The sequence below is a fragment of the Penaeus chinensis genome, chromosome 12 (assembly GCF_019202785.1).
Source record: "Penaeus chinensis breed Huanghai No. 1 chromosome 12, ASM1920278v2, whole genome shotgun sequence".
NCBI classification, from domain to species: domain Eukaryota; kingdom Metazoa; phylum Arthropoda; class Malacostraca; order Decapoda; family Penaeidae; genus Penaeus; species Penaeus chinensis.
This window is the reverse complement of record NC_061830.1, coordinates 23,818,980-23,838,979: the sequence shown is the minus strand read 5'-3', so window position 1 is coordinate 23,838,979 and position 20,000 is coordinate 23,818,980. Positions and strand designations below refer to the sequence as shown.

General features: G+C 38.6%; 1 protein-coding gene across 1 annotated transcript in view; it reads right to left on the bottom strand.

The window, feature by feature from the left end:
• The window catches only part of LOC125030986 (protein transport protein Sec16A-like), a 92,073-nt gene that overhangs the window by 22,333 nt on the left and 49,740 nt on the right, over positions 1–20,000 (bottom strand). Inside the window, exons 6-16 of the mRNA XM_047621406.1 lie at positions 16,772–17,035; positions 16,054–16,612; positions 14,605–14,847; positions 8,346–8,500; positions 7,678–8,209; positions 7,414–7,582; positions 5,126–5,340; positions 3,986–4,207; positions 1,152–1,316; positions 336–474; positions 1–221 (exon numbers count right to left, since the gene is read on the bottom strand). The exon at positions 1–221 is cut by the window's left edge and continues 30 nt beyond it. Coding sequence (XP_047477362.1) covers positions 1–221; positions 336–474; positions 1,152–1,316; positions 3,986–4,207; positions 5,126–5,340; positions 7,414–7,582; positions 7,678–8,209; positions 8,346–8,500; positions 14,605–14,847; positions 16,054–16,612; positions 16,772–17,035 — 2,884 coding nt within the window. The remainder of the gene's footprint in view (positions 222–335; positions 475–1,151; positions 1,317–3,985; positions 4,208–5,125; positions 5,341–7,413; positions 7,583–7,677; positions 8,210–8,345; positions 8,501–14,604; positions 14,848–16,053; positions 16,613–16,771; positions 17,036–20,000) is intronic.

Sequence of the window (20,000 nt, the reverse complement as noted above, 5' to 3'; positions counted from 1 at the left end):
TGGCTGCTGCTGTGAAACAGGTTGCTGAGGTTCTTGCTGAGGAGTTGTTGCCGTCTGAGGATGTATGTCATCGTAGTTGTCCTTAGGCTCTGGAACCATGAACTGAGGAGCTAATACTGAACCCGGAAGAGGAGGGGTTACTTGAGGCACCATGAGGTTTGGATTCATGCCACCTGAGTTAGCCTGTAGGGCATCCTTCTCTGTATTGACATATCGTGATTCTGTAATTAAACAATTCCTTCTTAACTTTATACTCACCAACAGTATCTACAAATAGCCAAGAAAAATATCTAAGACATGAAAATGATGGAATCTAAGGTACCAATTGGGCTTACTTTTCAATCCTCTCATTTTCATAACAGTTGGGCCACCACTGCCACTTAAAGGACTCTTTGGTGGAGGAGGGGGTGGTGCTGCTACTTCCTCTTCTCCATCCTGATTTACCCATTTCTTCTTGGCTTCATCCCATACAATCTGAAACCACATTATTATCCAGGGCATGATAAACTTTAAAAATTACTTAATTTTTTCTTACCATCCTATTCATCCCTAAGCTTCCCCACATTGTATTCAATATGTTAATTAAAATTCAGGGTGAGGCTTTCTTTCCACTACCTAGCTTGTTCAGGGTGTAAGGCTTTCTTTCCACAACCTAGCTTGTATCTAATTGGAGCACAAGATAGACAGATGACATGTCCTAGGCTGCTATTAACCCATTTGCCCCCGATTTATGTTCTGTCCCCTGTAGTTTTTGGTGAATTTTGTTACATACAGATGGCTCCACATGTGCTCAGCCGGCAAGGAGTCTATCAGTGGACCCTAGTTATCGATCCTGATTTCCCCATACCTTGATTTGGCAGGAAAATGTGTTTTTCTTATAAATACCATTGCTATCAATACTGTTATTATTGTTATTGGTGTTATGATCATTAAATTGTCATTAAAATATTTTAGCCAATGAAATGAAACAATGGACCCTTTCCTAAAGTGAAGGAAAAGGGTAAACAGGTGAGATAGGTAGTTCTAATAACTGGATATTTGGTGATTAATGATGGCAGCTGCTGTTCAACCATTTTTTGCCAAAAGGATAAAGTAAAAGAACCTTAAAATGAGAATGAAGATATGTTTAGAGGGGTAAGGTTCACACTTACCGATGGATTTTTATCATCTGGAAGTATTGCTTGTTTGGATTTTTTCCAGCCAAATATTGATGAGATTGACCAAGTATTAGTCTTTTCTTGTGATTTCTCGTTGTCAGCTTCCTTGTCATTTTTCTTATTATCAGATTTCTGTTCCTCATTAGTACTTGCTGCATTCTGTAATTAGAACATAATGCTGACATATACATGTATATATACATATACATATAAACATATGTATATGTATACATATACATATATACATATATATATGTATGCATATACATAAATATAAATATGTATATACATATACACACGTATAAATATACACATATACATATACATATATATACTTATACATATATATATATGTATACATATATATAAACATATATATACATTTACACACTCACACATGTATACATTTACATATATGTATACATATATATACATACATTATATATCTGATATAACATATATAATGTATATAAAATATATATGTATAATATATAATCTCTCTCTCTATATATACATATATATAACATATATGTGTATATAATTAATGTATAATATACAATATATATATATACATATATATATAAATAAATATATATATAGACATATATAATATATATATATATATATATACATATATATATATATATATATATATATATTTAGTGTGTGTGTGTGTGTGTGTGTGTGTGTGTGTGTGTGTGTGTGTGTGTGTGTGTGTGTGTGTGTGTGTGTGTGTGTGTGTGTGTGCGTGCTCGCGCGCGGGCGCATGCGTGCGTGCATGTGTGTGTACTATATATTATACATATCATATACATCATACATATATATATATATATATATATACTATATATATATACTATATATATATATATATATATATATATACTATATATATATATATACTATATATATATATATACTATATATATATATACTATATATATATATATATATATATATACTATATATATATACTATATATATATATATACTATATATATATTTATAAAATATATATATATAAAATATATATATTTTTATATACATATATATTTTATCATATATATATATATATATATATATATATATACACATATCAAATTATATTATATTATATTATATATATATATATATATATATATATATTACATCAATTATATCACATGCTACATTATATCATATATATTGTATTACATTATAACACACACACACACACACACACACACACACACACACACACACACACACACACACACACACACACACACACACACACACACACACACACAAAGATAAAAAAAAAAAAGTTATAGACACTACTGACTGAACTGTTATTACAATATAATTCATCTTAGTTTAAATTATAACATGATAGGACAACATAACAGAATGATATTTGCAAAATACTTTTCAGGCACAGTAATTATTACTGGTATAAAAAATAACAAAATCTCTAACCTAAACTCATGCACTCATGCTAAATTTTTTTACAAGAACAAGTCACACAGAAAAGTGCAGAGAACTAACAATAACAACAAAATTATAACAAAAGCAAATATTACATTCAGGAAAAAAGGCACATAATTACAAAGTGAAGGGCAAACGAAAAAATATTTCAACACTGGATCAACTACAAATAAAATAACTTGTGGATTAATATCGTGCACAGGGCCCATTAATACCTGAGTCACATGATTGTTAGGGCCCAGTGGAGGTGGACTCGACATTTGTTGTGTTGAATGAGGAGGTGGTTGGAACAGAGGAGGAGTGGTTAAAACAGTTTGTGATGCAGGTCCTGCTGGTTCAGCTGTTGGACATCCTAAAGACTTGATTGAATTTATCTCTGTCCTTTCATCTGACAATGATGGCTGTGATGAAGATGGTAGTTGTAATGTTGTTGGAAGTTGTAGTGCTGGCTTTGAAGGGCTAATTCTGTTGACACTTGACACAATTGTGCTACTTACTGAAGAATTTAGATGTCTATGACGTAATTGATAGCCAGTCTCATGATCAGGTTCTGGTAGTGTCACTTTATCTTCATCTCCATACTCATACACATCTCCTCCAAACTCATCATATTCCTCATCCTGGTAGTCATAATCATCACAATCATCTGCTATTAGTGGAATGAAACCATCTTCTACATTATGATTAACAGGGTAAGTGATAACAGCCGAGTATGAAGGAGGAACTTTGCCTTGACTATGAGTGCAGCTCTGGCAGTCACCAATGTTTGCATTGTGTGATTGATAAGGATGATAGACACATTCAGACACACAATCAGAACTATTATGAACAGATGTAACTGGTGCAGGACTACTAGAATGAGTTGCTGGCTCTTCATCACTTTCATCATCATCATCATCATCATCATCAACGTCATCATCACCCTTATCAACACACTGTGCAACTTGCATGCGCGCTTCAGCTCTTGCTATTTCTGTGTCCCTTCCTAATCTAGCATGTTCATCACAAAGGTTAGGAGCTTGGCAACATATTGTATCAACCTGGTATGTGTGTGGGGTAGGAAGTGCAGTCTTAGGCATGATATTACCAGAACCTAGCTGCCGAGGAGATATTGGATCATCAATAGGATATGAACCACCAAAAACTATGGGATTTGAAGGAATTCTCATTCTGCAAGACATGGGGAGCAGAGGAGAACTGAAAGAGTGTGGAAGCTGTGATGGGGGTAGGACACGTTCAGGATGATTAGCAGGTAGCGCAGCCATTATTTCCATAGTGGTAACTCTACCAGGGAAACGTTGCACTGAATGTAATGAAAATCCATTCTGTTCTAACTGCCTATGTCTTGATGCCATACTAACACAGGGATGAACAGCACTGGGCCTAGGTTTAGCCTCAACACCACAACGAGTCTGCTGCATGGAGGAGGTCTTCTGTTCTTCATTTTTTTTACTATCATCCTTCAGCTCAGCCCGAGACTTGAAGGATACTCTCTTGATTTTATTTTCAAATTTAGGTGTCTGCTCTGCAGATGCTCCATGACTTTCAATCTTGCTTTCCACTCTCTCCTTGTTTTTGTCACCCTAAAGTCCATAGGATAAAGCAGTCATATCTAAAGGTCATCTACATCCACCTCTACATGTTTCTAGCTTCTAGCTTAACTACTTAGTTAATTGCAATATTTCCATTTTAAACAAAAATATTCATCATGAGAGAGTTCAAATTTATTATTTCTTTACTGATACTTAAAATATTTACCCCATAACAAACATACATTTCTGTGATAATGGGCCATGTGGATAATACTATTAATTGCATTTCTTCACTTTTTTATGATAATAAATGCTGATACTGTATTAAATGGTATTTCTTGTAACTCTACAACTTAAAGAAACCTTTAAAAATAGCATGTTTAACTAAGTTTCATACCTACAAGAAGAAAACTAAAGGTAAACACAATTGATATTCAGCACATAAATTATTTGTTCAAACAGCCTGCATTCTTCACTGCACTGATCTTAATGGAAGATGCAGTTTCCAACTGTATCACATCCATGATTCCCCCCCCCCCCAAAAAAAAAAAATCTGAAATTTGCTCACTCTGGGTATGGAAACTGAAATTCATAAGCTTTTACATATATTCATATCTTAACCCCTTCTCGACGGGTCACGCTGTGTGGCGTCAAAACAGACCGCTCAATCTGTGGCTTGCGGCTGTACGCCGCAGCTGTTCGCCACAGTGGTGTGCCAAAGAACTGTATTTTCTTCACCTGTCATCAAGGGGTTAAATCCCTTAACCCCTTGGTAACTGCAGCGTACAGCCGCACACCACAGATTGAGCAGTTTGTTTTGACGCCTATTGGCGTGACCCGTCAGGAAGGGGTTAAACCTTGTCAACACAATGAGCATATTTCAAAAATACAAATGTGCAAACACCTAACTGGCTCTGTTTAATGTGTAACCAGAAAAGTAAAAAGAGAAGCTATCCAATCTGTTCCTACCTTTTTACCAGGCCCATCTGAGAAATGCAGCTCCTCCTCTTGACTTGCTTGAGGAGAGTTTACCTGGGGCTCATCAGGTTCTAGAGACATGGTGGGAGTTTCCTGTGGTTGTTCCCATGGTTGATATGGTGGCTGTTGGTATGCAGTATAGCTACTTATGCTACTTGGCTGGGAGAATGAGGTTACACCACTGGACAAGTGTTCTCCATTCACATCTGTAAAATGAGATTAAATTTTGTATCAGTAAGGTAAAAAGAGGGTAATTTTCCATTAATCAACTACAAATTTCTTAAAGAAACTGTAAAAGATGCCGCAACAATGAGACACACACAGACACACACACAGACACAGACACAGACACAGACAGAGACACAGACACACACACACACACTAAAATCAGAATAATTTGGCTGTCTGATTATTCAGCAAACAACCCCGAGACAACTATAAATTATATCAATAATACATTAACCACTTGGATCTGACCATCACATCACGAAAAAATCCAGGTTGAGGGGCGGGTGATGTGAACATGCCATCATGGGAAAATCTAACTGTAGGCAGGGTGATGAAAACCTGCCATCGTGAGTGTTTCGGCAAAAGGCTGTGGTGATGGAAAAGACTCCATGAGGGCAGAAACCTATTGGGAAGTTTATTTTACACACTTGGGGATTTTGCATTATTCCCATCGATGGAATGTAATGTCTGTGAGTGGGGACTGGAAGAGCACCGGCTCCATGGAGAATGTCACTTCCATGCTCAGCATCGTATTCCTGGAACCATGAGCGGCGACGCAGGTTGTATTACAGAAAATTATATAATACAAAAAACTTTTAAAATTAATACAAATAACATAGTGTTTCATAGTTTTATTTTCATGCATGGAGTTGTAGACTACCAAGAGAGATGATTGGAGTGTGCATAGAAAAAAGAAAACTATTACCATCAGGATAATGCAAATCAAATGACAAATATGGACATTAAAAAATAGCCAAAAAGATAGAAATGCTTGTATGTACAAAGGGTAAATAACTTTGCAAATAGGAGGCATAGTCTTGTCACTGAATACATGTTCCCGTCCACCTAGCTTACAAGAAGCCACCCGGCCGAGCAGCCACTCACATAAGCCTAATGCCTGTATTTTTGGTGATTTCATTACAGTGACACAACCAGATCCAGTGAGTTAAGACAATATTAATCAATTAGTTAATAAACAAGCTTTTACCATATAAAAAAAATGATAATGACCTGAATCATTTGTAGTATATGCATTTGTGTATACCTGAATCTGATATGAGAGATAAAGTAAGAATATCTGAATTAACATACTTAACCCAATGCTGACAGGCATGGCATGTATGTACATGCCATGCCCACTGTGAGTTTACTTTTATTAATTGTTTTTACACTGTTGCTGTTACTAATGCTTATAACATTATAGTAATTATGTCTAAAATAAAAATAACAACATTGATATTCATAGCATTAGTAAAAAATGTTTTTCCCACCAATTCAAGGGAAGTTAGAATTAGGTAAGGTCACAAAGTCTACTGACTCCTTTGAGGCTTAGCACTAGCAGAGCCATCTATGTGCAGAGACAGTTCTAAAAAAGAGAGAGAGAGAGAGAGAGAGAGAGAGAGAGAGAGAGAGAGAGAGAGAGAGAGAGAGAGAGAGAGAGAGAGAGAGAGAGAGAGAGAGAGACAGAGACGGAGACGGAGACGGAGACGGAGACGGAGACGGAGACGGAGACGGAGACGGAGACGGAGACGGAGACGGAGACGGAGACAGAGAGAGACGGAGACAGGAACAGAGACAGAGACAGGAACAGAGACGGAGACAGGAACAGAGACAGAGACAGGAACAGAGACAGAGACAGAGACAGAGACAGGAACAGAGACAGAGACAGAGACAGGAACAGAGACAGAGACAGGAACAGAGAGAGACAGAGACAGGAACAGAGAGAGACAGAGACAGGAACAGAGATAGACAGAGACAGGAACAGAGAGAGACAGCGACAGGAACAGAGAGAGACAGCGACAGGAACAGAGAGAGACAGCGACAGGAACAGAGAGAGATAGAGACAGAGAGAGACAGAGCATATGGTTAAAAAGATATTCATAAAAACTATAAATATACATTTCTAACATAGTATCTATGTTTAGTTCACCTTTTTCCATTGAGAAAATAACAATTTAAAGTGAGTAGATTATTAACATATTATACAAGTGAACAAAGCCATAATATAGTTCTTGTTCATAAAAGTTAATGCAGCTAGCTTTAAAACTAACCAGAAGATGGTGGGAGACTGCTCATCTCTTTTGCTGGCTCTGCTTGTGTGAAAGGGGTCATGTGAGGATCCATTTGCTGGTAACCAGACCAATAGCTTGCATCATATGGTACATAACCTGACTGGTCTTGAGGAGGCTGCATCATTGGAATCTGGGGAGTTGTACTCTCCTGTAGGTCAAATACATGCACAAAAATTTAGGCTTTCACACAGATAATCAATATAAAACCATATGTATATATTTAGACAGAGAAAGGCAACTTACCGTGGGTTGTGATGTCCTATCACTTAGCTGATGCACTTCATTTTGCTTAGATGGCATTTCTAAACCATCTGTGCTTGGCTGAGATAAAGGTGGGAGACAGTTCTGTTGTCCTCCATCCATTGTATCTACAGTAGTAACATGACCATGATAGGATCCATGCGATCCTTGATGATATTCATCAGAAATTAGGTCTTGGTGACAGGTGCCTTGGAGTTCATTTCCTTCTACACTGGCAGAGGGAGCCTGGTGGTAGTAATTGTCAACCAAAATATTCTGACTGACACTAGTTTCAGCATAATCTTGATCAACTTCTGTAATGTTGGTTTTTTCCTTGTGTTTGGTTGTTTCAAGAAGTTCATGTAGATGACTTAACCATTTTGGATCTGGCATTTCTAACAACTCCCCTTCACACATATGGTAATGAAGATCATGATACTTCAGCTGAGATGCAAGCTCATACACTTGGGAAAGGAATTCTACTGGATAGGACATGGATGCTTTGCTCACAAGCTGACTTATTACCTCACAATATCTGTAAAAAAAAAAAAAAAAAAAGAGAGAGAGAAAACACAATTAAGAAAACTAAGTATGATCTTTCAGTCTGCCAGACTAATTTAACATTTGCTGTGAGGTCATTTTTAAAAGTTATATTACAACAATTATTTTACCTCAAAGCCTCTGATGGGAATCCATATTCTGTTAATCTCAAAGCATATATCAGTTTATATGACTGGAAGGTCTCCAGCGCTGGGTTGCTGCTATCTAAAGATCTTGCAAATTCATACACTTCTGTGCACTGTATAGCTTCATTGGTGGAAAATGCCTGTGAAGAATAAGATAAGTAGAGATAACAAGATGATAATCTTTTCTTAGGTATTCACTTCAAATATCCATAAATAACTCAAAAGTTAACTCTTTCCAGCATCTTCATGAGAAGCAATATTTGGTGTAGGAAACTTACTATTAAGATAGAACTATACTATAACCATTAGTATATTATTATTAATATTATGAACACTGCTTTCACATTTAGTTGCCTGAAATTTACTTAAAGTATTTCAAGATTACTTTAAATCAATCTAGAAATCTATTAAATGTTTTACTAAAACAACTAGAATATAATAAACCAGTTTTGAAAATGCTATGATGTGCAAGTGTATACCTCAAAAAACCCACATCACACTATTCATGTGTTTACTCTCCAATGAACTGCACCAAATAGTACTGAGGAATGCTTGGTATGTCTAGCTGTCGAGATTGAATGTCATAACAAACTGCTCAAAATGTGGCATGTGGCTGTACGCCGCGATGGCGCACCGAAGCACTCCGAGGTGGTGATTCGGCTTGATGTACCGAAATCCCGCGCTCAATGTTAGCGCATTGCCATTGATCGCCTGAGCCACTGTCAGACTAATAACTTCCACTTTTTGTATAGGAAATTATTTCAAATTCTGGGGACTAATAACTATCATAGTTCTCTTGTATTGTCTGCAAAACACTTAAGACAAGGTGACAAGTCTTTGAATTTGTGAAACTGTCAGCATGAAATATATCATGCTAAATGAGTGGTTTGCAAGTGGCAAAAAAATATAAACTTCTACTTAGATTGCAGGATGGGATTAGTTCAGTAGGGCTGATGCACAAAGGAAAAGGTAAGCAAGGGGTTAAAAAGAAATTAACATTGCTGTCAATATATATTCATAGTTTAGCAAGGGAGCTGATGTTATATTGTAATATCAATGGTAATAATTCCCCACTGTTAGTACTGAAATTAAAGTCTATCATCATCATCATTCATCATTTTGGGGCTAACGCTGGCAGGGGCGCATAATCGCATCCACCCTTCGCTTCCACCTACGAGGGTCCCTCATGGCGAGCCGCCAGGCAGAGGCCCGGCCCATCTCTAGTTCCTCACGACAGGTTTGATCGTTCTGCCAAAGCCACGACCTTCTCGGTCGTCCCACAGACCTCCTCCATCCAGGGTTGTCTCGGACAGAGACAACCTGATAGGCAGGATCATCCTACGGGAGTCAAGCCACGTGGCCATATAGCCTGAGTTGGCGATCACGGATTGTGCAAGTAACAGGTCCTGTACTGGTCTCATGGTGAAGCCTTTGGTTGGACACATGGTCCTGCCAACTGTACCCCATGATCTGGCGCAAGGATCTGTTACAAAAGGCATCAAGACAAGATTCCAGAGCACAAGATAGTGTCCAAGTTTCACTACCATAGAGTAAAACTTGCAGTATCAGGGCCTTGAAATCACATAACTTGGTCCTTCTGCACAGGTACCGATATCTCCAAATACTCTTGTCGAGAAATTTCATGTCCCCTGCTGCCAGGCCAATCCATCTACTGACTTCTTGGTCTGACAGCCTAGAGTCGTGAACTGCACTACTGAGGTGTAAAAATCTCTCTGTGACTTCGATGTTTTCACCGCAAGCACGTACTGACTGCACAGGGTCTCCTAGCAGGCCCCCAAAATCCTGGATCTTGGTCTTGGTCCAGGAGACCTCTAGCCCCAGGGGCCTCGCTTCATTGCTAAATGCATCAAGAGCCGCCACTAGGGTTTCCAGAGATTCAGAGAGAACGGCAACATCATCAGCAAAGTCAAGGTCTGTAACCTTGATATTGCCCAGAGTTGCTCCACAGTGACTTTGGACAGTAGTTCTACCCAGTATCCAATCCATGCAAGTGTTGAAAAGTGTTGGTGCAAGAACACAGCCTTGCCTCACACCTGAACTAACAGGGAAGAAGCTCGACAGGCCCCCACCACACTTTACAGCACTTTCAGTGCCTGTATACAGGTTTGCTATTAGTCCAATAATCCTTGTTGGAATTCCTCTTAGTCTCAGGATCTCCAAGAGTGATTAGCGATGCACCCTGTCAAACGCCTTCTTGAGGTCGATGTAGGCTGCGAGCAGCCCACGTCCGAACTCACGACGATGTTCTACAATGATTCGAAGCGCCAGGATGCGATCTATTGTGGACTTACCAGGAGTGAATCCAGATTGCTCCGGCCTTTGGTGCCTCAACAGGTGGTTGAAGATACGTCTCAGTAAAATGTGCGCAAGTACCTTGCCTGGTACACTGAGTAGTGTAATGCCTCGGTGATTGCTGCAATCCCAGCGATCCCCTTTCCCCTTCCAGAGAGGGATGACCACACCCCTCAGCAGGTCAGGGGAAAAGGTACCAGTCTGCCAGATGGCAGACAGGACTGCATGCAAGCCCCTTGCCATAGGTTCTCCACCAGCCTTTAACAATTCAGCTGGGATGCCACAAACACCTGCTGCTTTACCACTCTTCAGCTTGGATATCGCCCTCCTGATTTCGGTCAGGGAGGGTGGATCCTCGCTGATGGGTGGGTCTGGCAGGGGAGTCTCGACATTACCCGCATCCATGTTAACTGTTGGTGGGTCAACTTTATACAACTGCTCAAAATACTCAGCCCAACGCACACGCACCCCATCAGGATCTGAGATTATCTGGCCACTTGCTGAGCGGACTGCAGTTGTCTGTGAGAAGGGATTGGAGTTCAGCTTTCTCAGGGCTTGGTAGGCAGGACGAAGGTCATTTATTTGGAAATGGCTTTCAACCCCCTCTGCAAGATTACTGATAAACTGTTCCTTATCCCTTCTCAACAGTGACTTAGTTCTGTGCACCAGAGGGCGGTGCAAGTTGCGATCCCCTGACAATCGAGCCACACGACAAGCATCTGTGGCTTCCAGTGTCTCCTGCGAGATGGAATTCTGTCTTGTTCTTGGGTGTTCACCAATGGATTCTTGAGCTGCATCAAGCGTTTCACGCTTGAAGGTATCCCACATAAGAACATGGTCTGTCAGGCCATCTAGTACTGTGAGACGACCAGAGATAGCCTCGGCAAACCCCTGGGTACACTCGTCCTCCCTCAATCTGTCCAAATGAAACACCTTAGGGTGTTCATTTGGGCGACGGGGGGGTTCTAAAGTGGACCCGGAGAGTAGCCACAACTAATCTATGATCAGTTTCACAGAACTCGGCGCTTCGATACACCCTGCAGTTCTGGAGGATCCTCCACCGAGTGCTAACAAGGATGTGGTTGATCTCCTTGGCCACACTACCCGTACCGATGTACCAAGTCCAACGATGCGGGTCAGAACGCTGATACCAGGAGCCAGAAATCCTCGATTTCTGGGACCTAGCAAAGTCACGGAAAAGCAGGCTATTCTCGCTGCCAGCATCAGCTCCTGAGCCATGAGAACCGACAGACATCTTGTAGCCAGCTCGATCACAGCCGCATACCGCATTGAAGTCGCCCAGAACAATACGAATATCTCGCTGAGGACATCTGTCTGCCACAGATGCAAGTTTGGCGTAAAACATCTCTTTCACTTCAAGTTTATATACATCCATAGGAGCGTATACAGCAACTAGAGACATGGAGCCAAATGAAAGCTTCAGTCTCAATACCATAATACGCTCATCGACTGGAGTGACCTCAACTACCGAGGGTTGAAGTCTGCTGGAGATGGCTATGGCTACTCCCTGGAGATGGTGGCCATCGCTGCAGCCCGACCAGTAGTAGGTGTAGCCACCCACACTAATCGTGCTGCTGCCAGGTCTTCTCACCTCCGAGAGAGCAGCCACCTGAACTCTCAGCTGCTTCAATTCCCTCAATAGTAGTGGTAACCGATCGTCCTGTCGCAGGGAACGGACGTTCCAAGCCCCCATCCTGACAGTCCGCCTGAGGTCTAACCTCGGGCAGTCACTCTGGGTGGGCGCAGTCACTCTGCCACCCCTACCGACGCCGCCCTATATAGAGGACGTTTGCTGGCTGCAGGCCATTCCATTACAGTCTATGGAATGGAACTATTCACAAATTCATAAAAAAAATATGAAAGACTAGATATTGTATTATAAACCCATGGGTTTCAGATGGCATAACGTGATGGAATGATATAAAAGCATGACCTGTAGGGTTACAGGTCATGGTTGGCACCATATAACTCCCCTCCCCCCTCCCGTCTGTGTGTCAGTTAACCCAATGGCGACGGGTCACGGCTATCGCCGTCATAACAATACACACGATGTGAGGCGTGCGGCTGTCTGCAGCGGCGCCGCGCCAAAACGCCCCGAGGCAATGATTCGGCTTGATGTACCAATATCACGCGCTCAGAGTCAGCGCGCTGCCGCCGTTCGCCAGAGCGTAGAGTTTTTTTTAATTTGCTATACCCGGCGCCATTGGGTTAACTGACTAGGATGACATGATTATAAGTTAGAAGAGCAAAAGGTTAGCTGCCTTCCACTCTGGTTTTGTAAGCAACAATATCTGAATTCTATATAATTGAAATTGCAGAACTTTAAAAAACGTGTAATACCCATTACCCTATCAGCAAATGATGCGCTTGTTTTAACTTCAAACTAATTTCTTTGACCTTTCTGAAGAGGAGGGGGAGGATGAAGCTGAAAATTGTCTTCCAAGAAAAAAATAGAAGTGAGAGAAGAGAGGAAGCTTCTATCCACCCTGGCATTGTAAATGCAAAGAAAACTCAATATTATCATAATCTGAATAAACTTTCATAATCCAAAACTTTAACAAATGTTTACTATCAAGTACAGTCTGCTAATGCCCACCCTGGTTTTATAAAAGATGAAGAGAGATGGTGGACACCTCTGATTATTTACAAGTTTTGTTTTTTGCTACTGCTGAGGATCTTAATCCATAAGTGTTGGTGTTAGGAATCTCTTGACATTATAGACTCAGGTGATTCCTGGCAAATGTCCAGCTGCTGGGATCGGGAGTCCACTACATGTAGCAGAATTTCCCACTCATGTATATAGCCATACCCAGCAGATCAAATAGTTTGTTATGATGGCTATACACGTGACCCAGCAGTAACGGGATGATAGGAGTATAGCAATAGTTGAAGAACAACCTACATGAGAAGCCTTTCTGTGCCAAACATGCCTTGTGACAGGTTTGACCAAAGAAACACCTGTAGCCATTTTGATGAGAACTCCTCACCAGTTGTTGGCAAAAGACTTTAGTAATCAGTATCATGCAGCAAAAAAGCAGGGAAATATAAACATCACAATGAATCATCACTGTGGATAAAAGTTTAAAGGAAATATAGGGGTCGCTTTAAATCCGTCACTTACAACCCTGAAAAGTAGGCTAGATTCTGCCTTGATGTGTACAAATTCTGAGTTTCCTTAAGCCCTACATATAACAAAACATGCAAGTTAAAATTTAACACAAAGCAGGATAGTACAGGCAGCAGACATGGTGGATAATTGATAATACTTTTGTTGACAATTGGTCCATCTCCCCTACCCATTTTCAGTAGCTCTAAGGGAGGAGGACAGATACTTGCAACATGGCACAAGCTAACTACAAGTGAATGACACAGGATTTCCCAGTAAGAATGACAGCTAAGACTAAAAGAGGAAGAGCACCCCTATGGGTATAATATGCATGAAGTGGATGGACAAAATACATCCTCTTAACATTCCACAAGGCCAAGGTAGAGATGGATGGCTGAGCTGACTGTCAAACATTACTGTTTAGTGTTGTTTATGGTATATCATAAAATAATGATGGGAAGTTGCCAGGCAACTGTGTGTACCATAACAAGTTAATATGAAGAATTTTTAATGTTCTAATGCGGTACCTCATTCATAAACTGCCAAATGGTTACTATCCACCTCTCAATATAATGGAAATTTCCTCTCATAGTATAATATCCACAACATTTTACCATATAAATGCACAATTTATCTCAAAATGCCCTTATGGCAGTCACTATACTGCCCAAACATGAAATACATACCAACAAAGGGCTCTGCCACATATGCACTATTTCCACTACCAATGGTTAATTTCACAAAGTGACCCTCAACTTTTAATAAACATCTTGACAAACAGTTGCTTCTGGAGCTCTGTCTAACCTGGAAAGGCAGATTGTGTGATGAGCCAATCAGAACAAGCTGTGAGGACTTGTTTGAGTAGGTTCCCCATTCTGCATCAGCTACCAGATAGCAGAAGTGTGCTGCATGAAGTTGTCCCCTTGATGCCAAGGTGTCTCCTAAAGCCACAATAGAAGCCCGGTCTCGTTGAGTGTGGCCAGTTGGATTGGATACCATCACTGCTAGATGTTGCCGCCAGTCACCCCATTGCTGTATGTTGTAACTCTGCAGTACATATACAAATAAAATTAATTCTAAAAAACAGCAAGATTTTGCAATATAGAGCATTAACCCAATTGGAGCAGATGGCAAGAATACAATGTAATAAAAGTTTATTTACTGTCTTTAACCCCATACTGAGGTAGAAAACTAAAAAAAAAAAAACTCTTAAGCTCTGGCGAACCACGGGAATGCGGCGACTATGAGCGCATGATTTCGGTACATCAAGCCGAATCACTGCCTCAGAGCGCTTTAGCGCCTCCGCGGCAGACAGCCGCACGCCACATTTCGAGCGGTTTGTTATCACACCTATAGACGTGACTCATCAGGAAGGGGTTAAGAAAGTAAAGTAAAGAAAAGGAAAAAAAAAAAAAAAAAAAAAAAAAAAAAAATTATCTATGCTCTTGAGATTAATGGCAATGAGCCGACTTTGAGCACGGGAGTTCACTACATTAACCCCTTCCCGACGGGTCACGCCTATAGGCATTATAACAATACGCTTGAAATGTAGCATGCGGCTGTCCGCCGCGGCGGCGCGCCAAAGCGCTCCGAGGCAGTGATTCGGCTTGATGTACCGAATTCACGCGCTCAAAGTCAGAGCGTTGTCGTGGTTCGCCAGAGCGTAGTTTTTTAAAGTTTTCTACACCCATCGCCAATGGGTTAAGCCAAACCCAAGTTTCGCCGTGGCATACAGCCGCACTCCACAGATCAATTGTTGGTATGGGGGTTAACCATAGATGGCTCTACAAAAGCTAAGTCATCAAGGAATCAGTTATTAGTCTTATCTATTTCACTTGTTTACCCTTTCCTTGATTTTTTGAAAGCATAATTTGTATTATTTTATTATCTTAATGTTATTAATACTTTAATAACAATCTACTAATCATAATATCAGTAAGAATAATAACAATATCAAAATTAATAGTATTAGAAAGAAAAACACATTTTATTGCAAATTCAAGGAATAGGGAAATCAGGTGTAGTCACTAAGACTTACTGATAAACTCCTTGGTGGTTGAGCACATGTAGAGCCATCTGTATGTAACAAAATTCACAAAATATACAGAGGTTAGTACATAAACCTGTAATTACTGCGTTTAAAATATTTTAAAAGTGCAAGAGTTGAGATAACATATTAATAATTTCTGGAACAACAGACAAAATAAGAACATAAAAATATTTAAATACAATAAAAAAAGACCATTATCTAACCTTTGTAATTTCTGGTCTCTTTCCAGACAACTGCTGGAAGAGAGTTTGCAATACATCTGTCTGAGGTATTGAGTTGGAGAAGGCAGCTAATACACGGGTATGGGTTGTTCCATCCATTTTGTAAGACAGAGCAAGAGCATGGCCCCATAAACCTTCTCTCATTGCATAATCAACAGCTTCTCTTTTCCTTCCCAAGCAAAGATATTCACAGAACTTTTTCAAAAGCAAAGATTCATCCTTTACAGCTGTTGGTGGACTTGTCTGAGAGTGAATATCAATACCTTCATCTTGAGGACTTGAATCTGAGGCAGGAGTGTTTGGAATTTCATCTGGAGTTGTATTAGGAGTCACCTGCTGGGTCTGTGAGCTGACTTCTCTTCCCTTCAACAGCAGACTTGCTATATCGCTTCCAAATAATTTTCCATTTTGCTTTACAAGTAGTGCTAAATATTCCCAAATTAGCACAACAGAGTCACGATCATTTAAGCTAGGGTTGTCTGCTGCCTCAGCCACTTGATTGTAACAATATTTTACAACAACTTCTTTGTGTGTATCAGCTCTGTTGAATACAGAGAGAAAAAAAATTATAACAGTTACAATAACAACAGGCACAAGTACATAATGCATTGTTTTTTTGTCCACTCATGTTGCAGTGCATGCAATTTCTTAGATAAACTATATCTGAGGCTACAGAAACAAGAAATCAACCTTAACTTACAATGTGAGGGGTCCTGGATAACTCTTCATCTGCTGTATTGTCTCCTTTAGCACTGGATCTAAGCATAGCATCTTCTGTACATCACGAAGCTGTACAACAGCCTTTTCTCCTTCTCTGGGATCCTTAGGTAACACCATCAGGAGCTGGCCACCACGTGTGAAGGAAGCACTAATATGAGGTCTGCCAAACTGCACTGGGGTCATACGCTGTGGAGCTTCACTGGGAGCATCATCAGTTACTGATGGAACACCACTTAGTTCACCACTGAAATATTGAAGGCAAAATGGTTGATGGCATCAAACTTTACATAAAGATAATTACAAAAAGGATAAAACCAATTTAACTCAAGTGAAAAGCTCTATCTTCTGCCACTTCACAATCATGAAGTAATGTTTCATTTACTATGATATATTAGCTGAATTAATATTACTGACAAGAGTTAATCAAACTTATGAAGAGATAAAACTACCACATGTATCCAATATTATAGAATTGTACCACAATAAATTTTCTAATTTATATCATGCTAATCTTCATTACTAATTCCCTCCATTTAAGTATTTAAAATGCTGTGTCTTCTCTATACATGGGGGGGATGGATTAAAATAGTAGCCTACTATATTGGTACATGAATAAGGTAACTACCAAATGACAGTTAGAGCCCACCTCAGGTTATTTCTTGAGAGGACAAAAGGCATAAGCACCAACAGATAAACTACATATATACCTGCATGGACTTTTGCTTGTTGCAAACATACTTATGGCATTTGATAATGGCACTGCACATAGATATGATTTCATGAATGTCCAAAGAACACTTTTATACCAATATCAGAAAAAATGAAACTCTGTGATTTATGATGAAATATTTTGGGAGATTTTTCTTTACAAATTAAAGTTTTTGCATACATTCACAAATGAGACTCCATTGAGACTCCCTGGTAATATGCTGTAGCTTATAAAGGGGTTTGTATGTGTACCAAGTATGAAGTACTAATGTTTAAAAATTTAAGTATAAGTCAAGACAATAATATTTTGGTTTGGCTTTATTTTAAACATGTACTTCTATAACTCTTAAAATTGAACTGATATGTTGTATTAATGCTAGGATTATATGATTATAATACTTTTCTACTGATATTGCCATCCATGCCTCCATTTCTTCATAATTGGGGAAAAAAAAAAAAAAAAAAAATCTGGTTTACATTTTTTTTTCTTAGGATTTAATGCACATATTTCAGACAGGAATAATTACTTCACAAAAAAGGGGTATCTTTACAAAATATGGTCCTTATAGAAAACAACAAATCTGGCTGACTTAGAAAGTCTCATCACATTTTTTTTTTTTTTTTTTTTATAACATTAACCCAATGCTGCCAGGGAAAATTAATAAAAAAAAAGGGAAAATGCTGTGCTAATTTTTTATATTTTTTTGTGAAAACTCTCTGCACATGTTATTTTTATTATAAACATTATAATTACTATAATGTTATAAACATTAGTTACAGGAAAATACGATAGCGTAAAATATTTTCGTAAATCGAAGAAGAGGGTAAACGGGCGAGACAGGCAGTACTCGTAAATGGCTCATTGGTGACATAGTACAAGTGTAGCCATCTATGTGTAAAAACAAACAAGTAAACTCACAGTGGGCATGTCATACACATACTCATCATGCCTGTTGGCATTGGGTTAATGGACTCCCTATAAAAAAAAAAAAAAAAAAAAAAAAAAAAAAAAAAAAAAAAAAAAAAATGGAAACTTAAAAATTGGGTTTTGGCACACCCTTAGTATAGAGCTGATATAGTAGAACATCTTTTAAATATTTCAGCAGAAAATATCACCCACAGCCCATAAAAACATATATAAAACAGTTTTTAAGATTAATGATTGGAACAAGGCAGCCCTTGCCTGAGATGATTAACTTAACCCATATAATTTGGAGGACATGACCATCACACCATTAAAATATTTGGCTTAAGGGATGGATGATTAGAACTTGACATCATGGAAAAAATTAGATGAGAGTGAGTGGTGTCACAGGAACTTTAATTGAAGGCTAGGGTGAGCAGAGTGATTCACAACAAATGCTTAAGAACAGTAAACAATGGAAAGCATACATATAGATCTTAAATATTGAAGAAATTCAAATAAATAATTGGATAAAAGGCAGAAAAGAATTTCTGATCCGTGAGACATAGCATACAAAGTTTACAAAGGCAGACACTGGGAAGTTATCATTGGTGCCAAAAATATTATCATCAAACTCTATGGCACCAATAAGAACTTCCCAATGTGCCCAATAATTTTGAATAAATTTCCAAAAATGTCCTCTAACATTAAACTGCATACTAAAACATTTGGAAAGTAGCTACTCTTTTCATATTTAATGTCTTCAGTACATCAATAGGCAGTATTTAGGACACTGTCATTTCTCGAGTTTCCTTAACTTGTAAATAGATATTATATCCAGTCATATTTAAAGTTAATTTTTTTGTATGCAAGATAATGGTTATACTGATTCTGATGACTAATAAATAAATGGCAGTTCAATAGTCTCCAAATGAGCATTTGAAATGTTTAAACATTTCTTCTCAAACTCTTTCTAAGAATCAATGACAAAACAAGAATGTTAAAATATAAAAATAATCTGTATTGGCTAATATATCTTAGACATAGTTCATGAAAAATCATTAAAAATATATATATATATATAAATAATATATAAACAGATAATTTAGAATTTAGTGCCCATATAAAGGCACTGTCCAATTAATATAGTTTAGCTTACAATAGCCCCACAGGTACTTTGTGACCAAGGAGTCAATTACTACACCTACCTGATCTCACTTGTTTACCTCATTCCTTGATAGTAGGAGAGTTAGATTAAGATTCTAATATATTCATAATATGATAACTTTATAAGTGAGTGAGTGTGCAAAGAATTATTCTTTCACTCAATTTTACATATAAAAATTAATCTGGATGGTTGTACCTTTTCAATGCCTGCAGACCGAGTCAAAATGTGAACAACTTTTTAGTGAGTATAACATCAAACATAACTTGCCACATGTAATATAGGCATAATGCTTCAAGGTAGGGATAGCTGACACTCAATGTAAATAGGTTAATAAATCAATTAAAAAATATACATTTGATGATTTAAGGTTAACTGATGAACAGTATTAACTTCAAAAGTAATAAACTCTAAAAGTGCTGCCAGTTACAT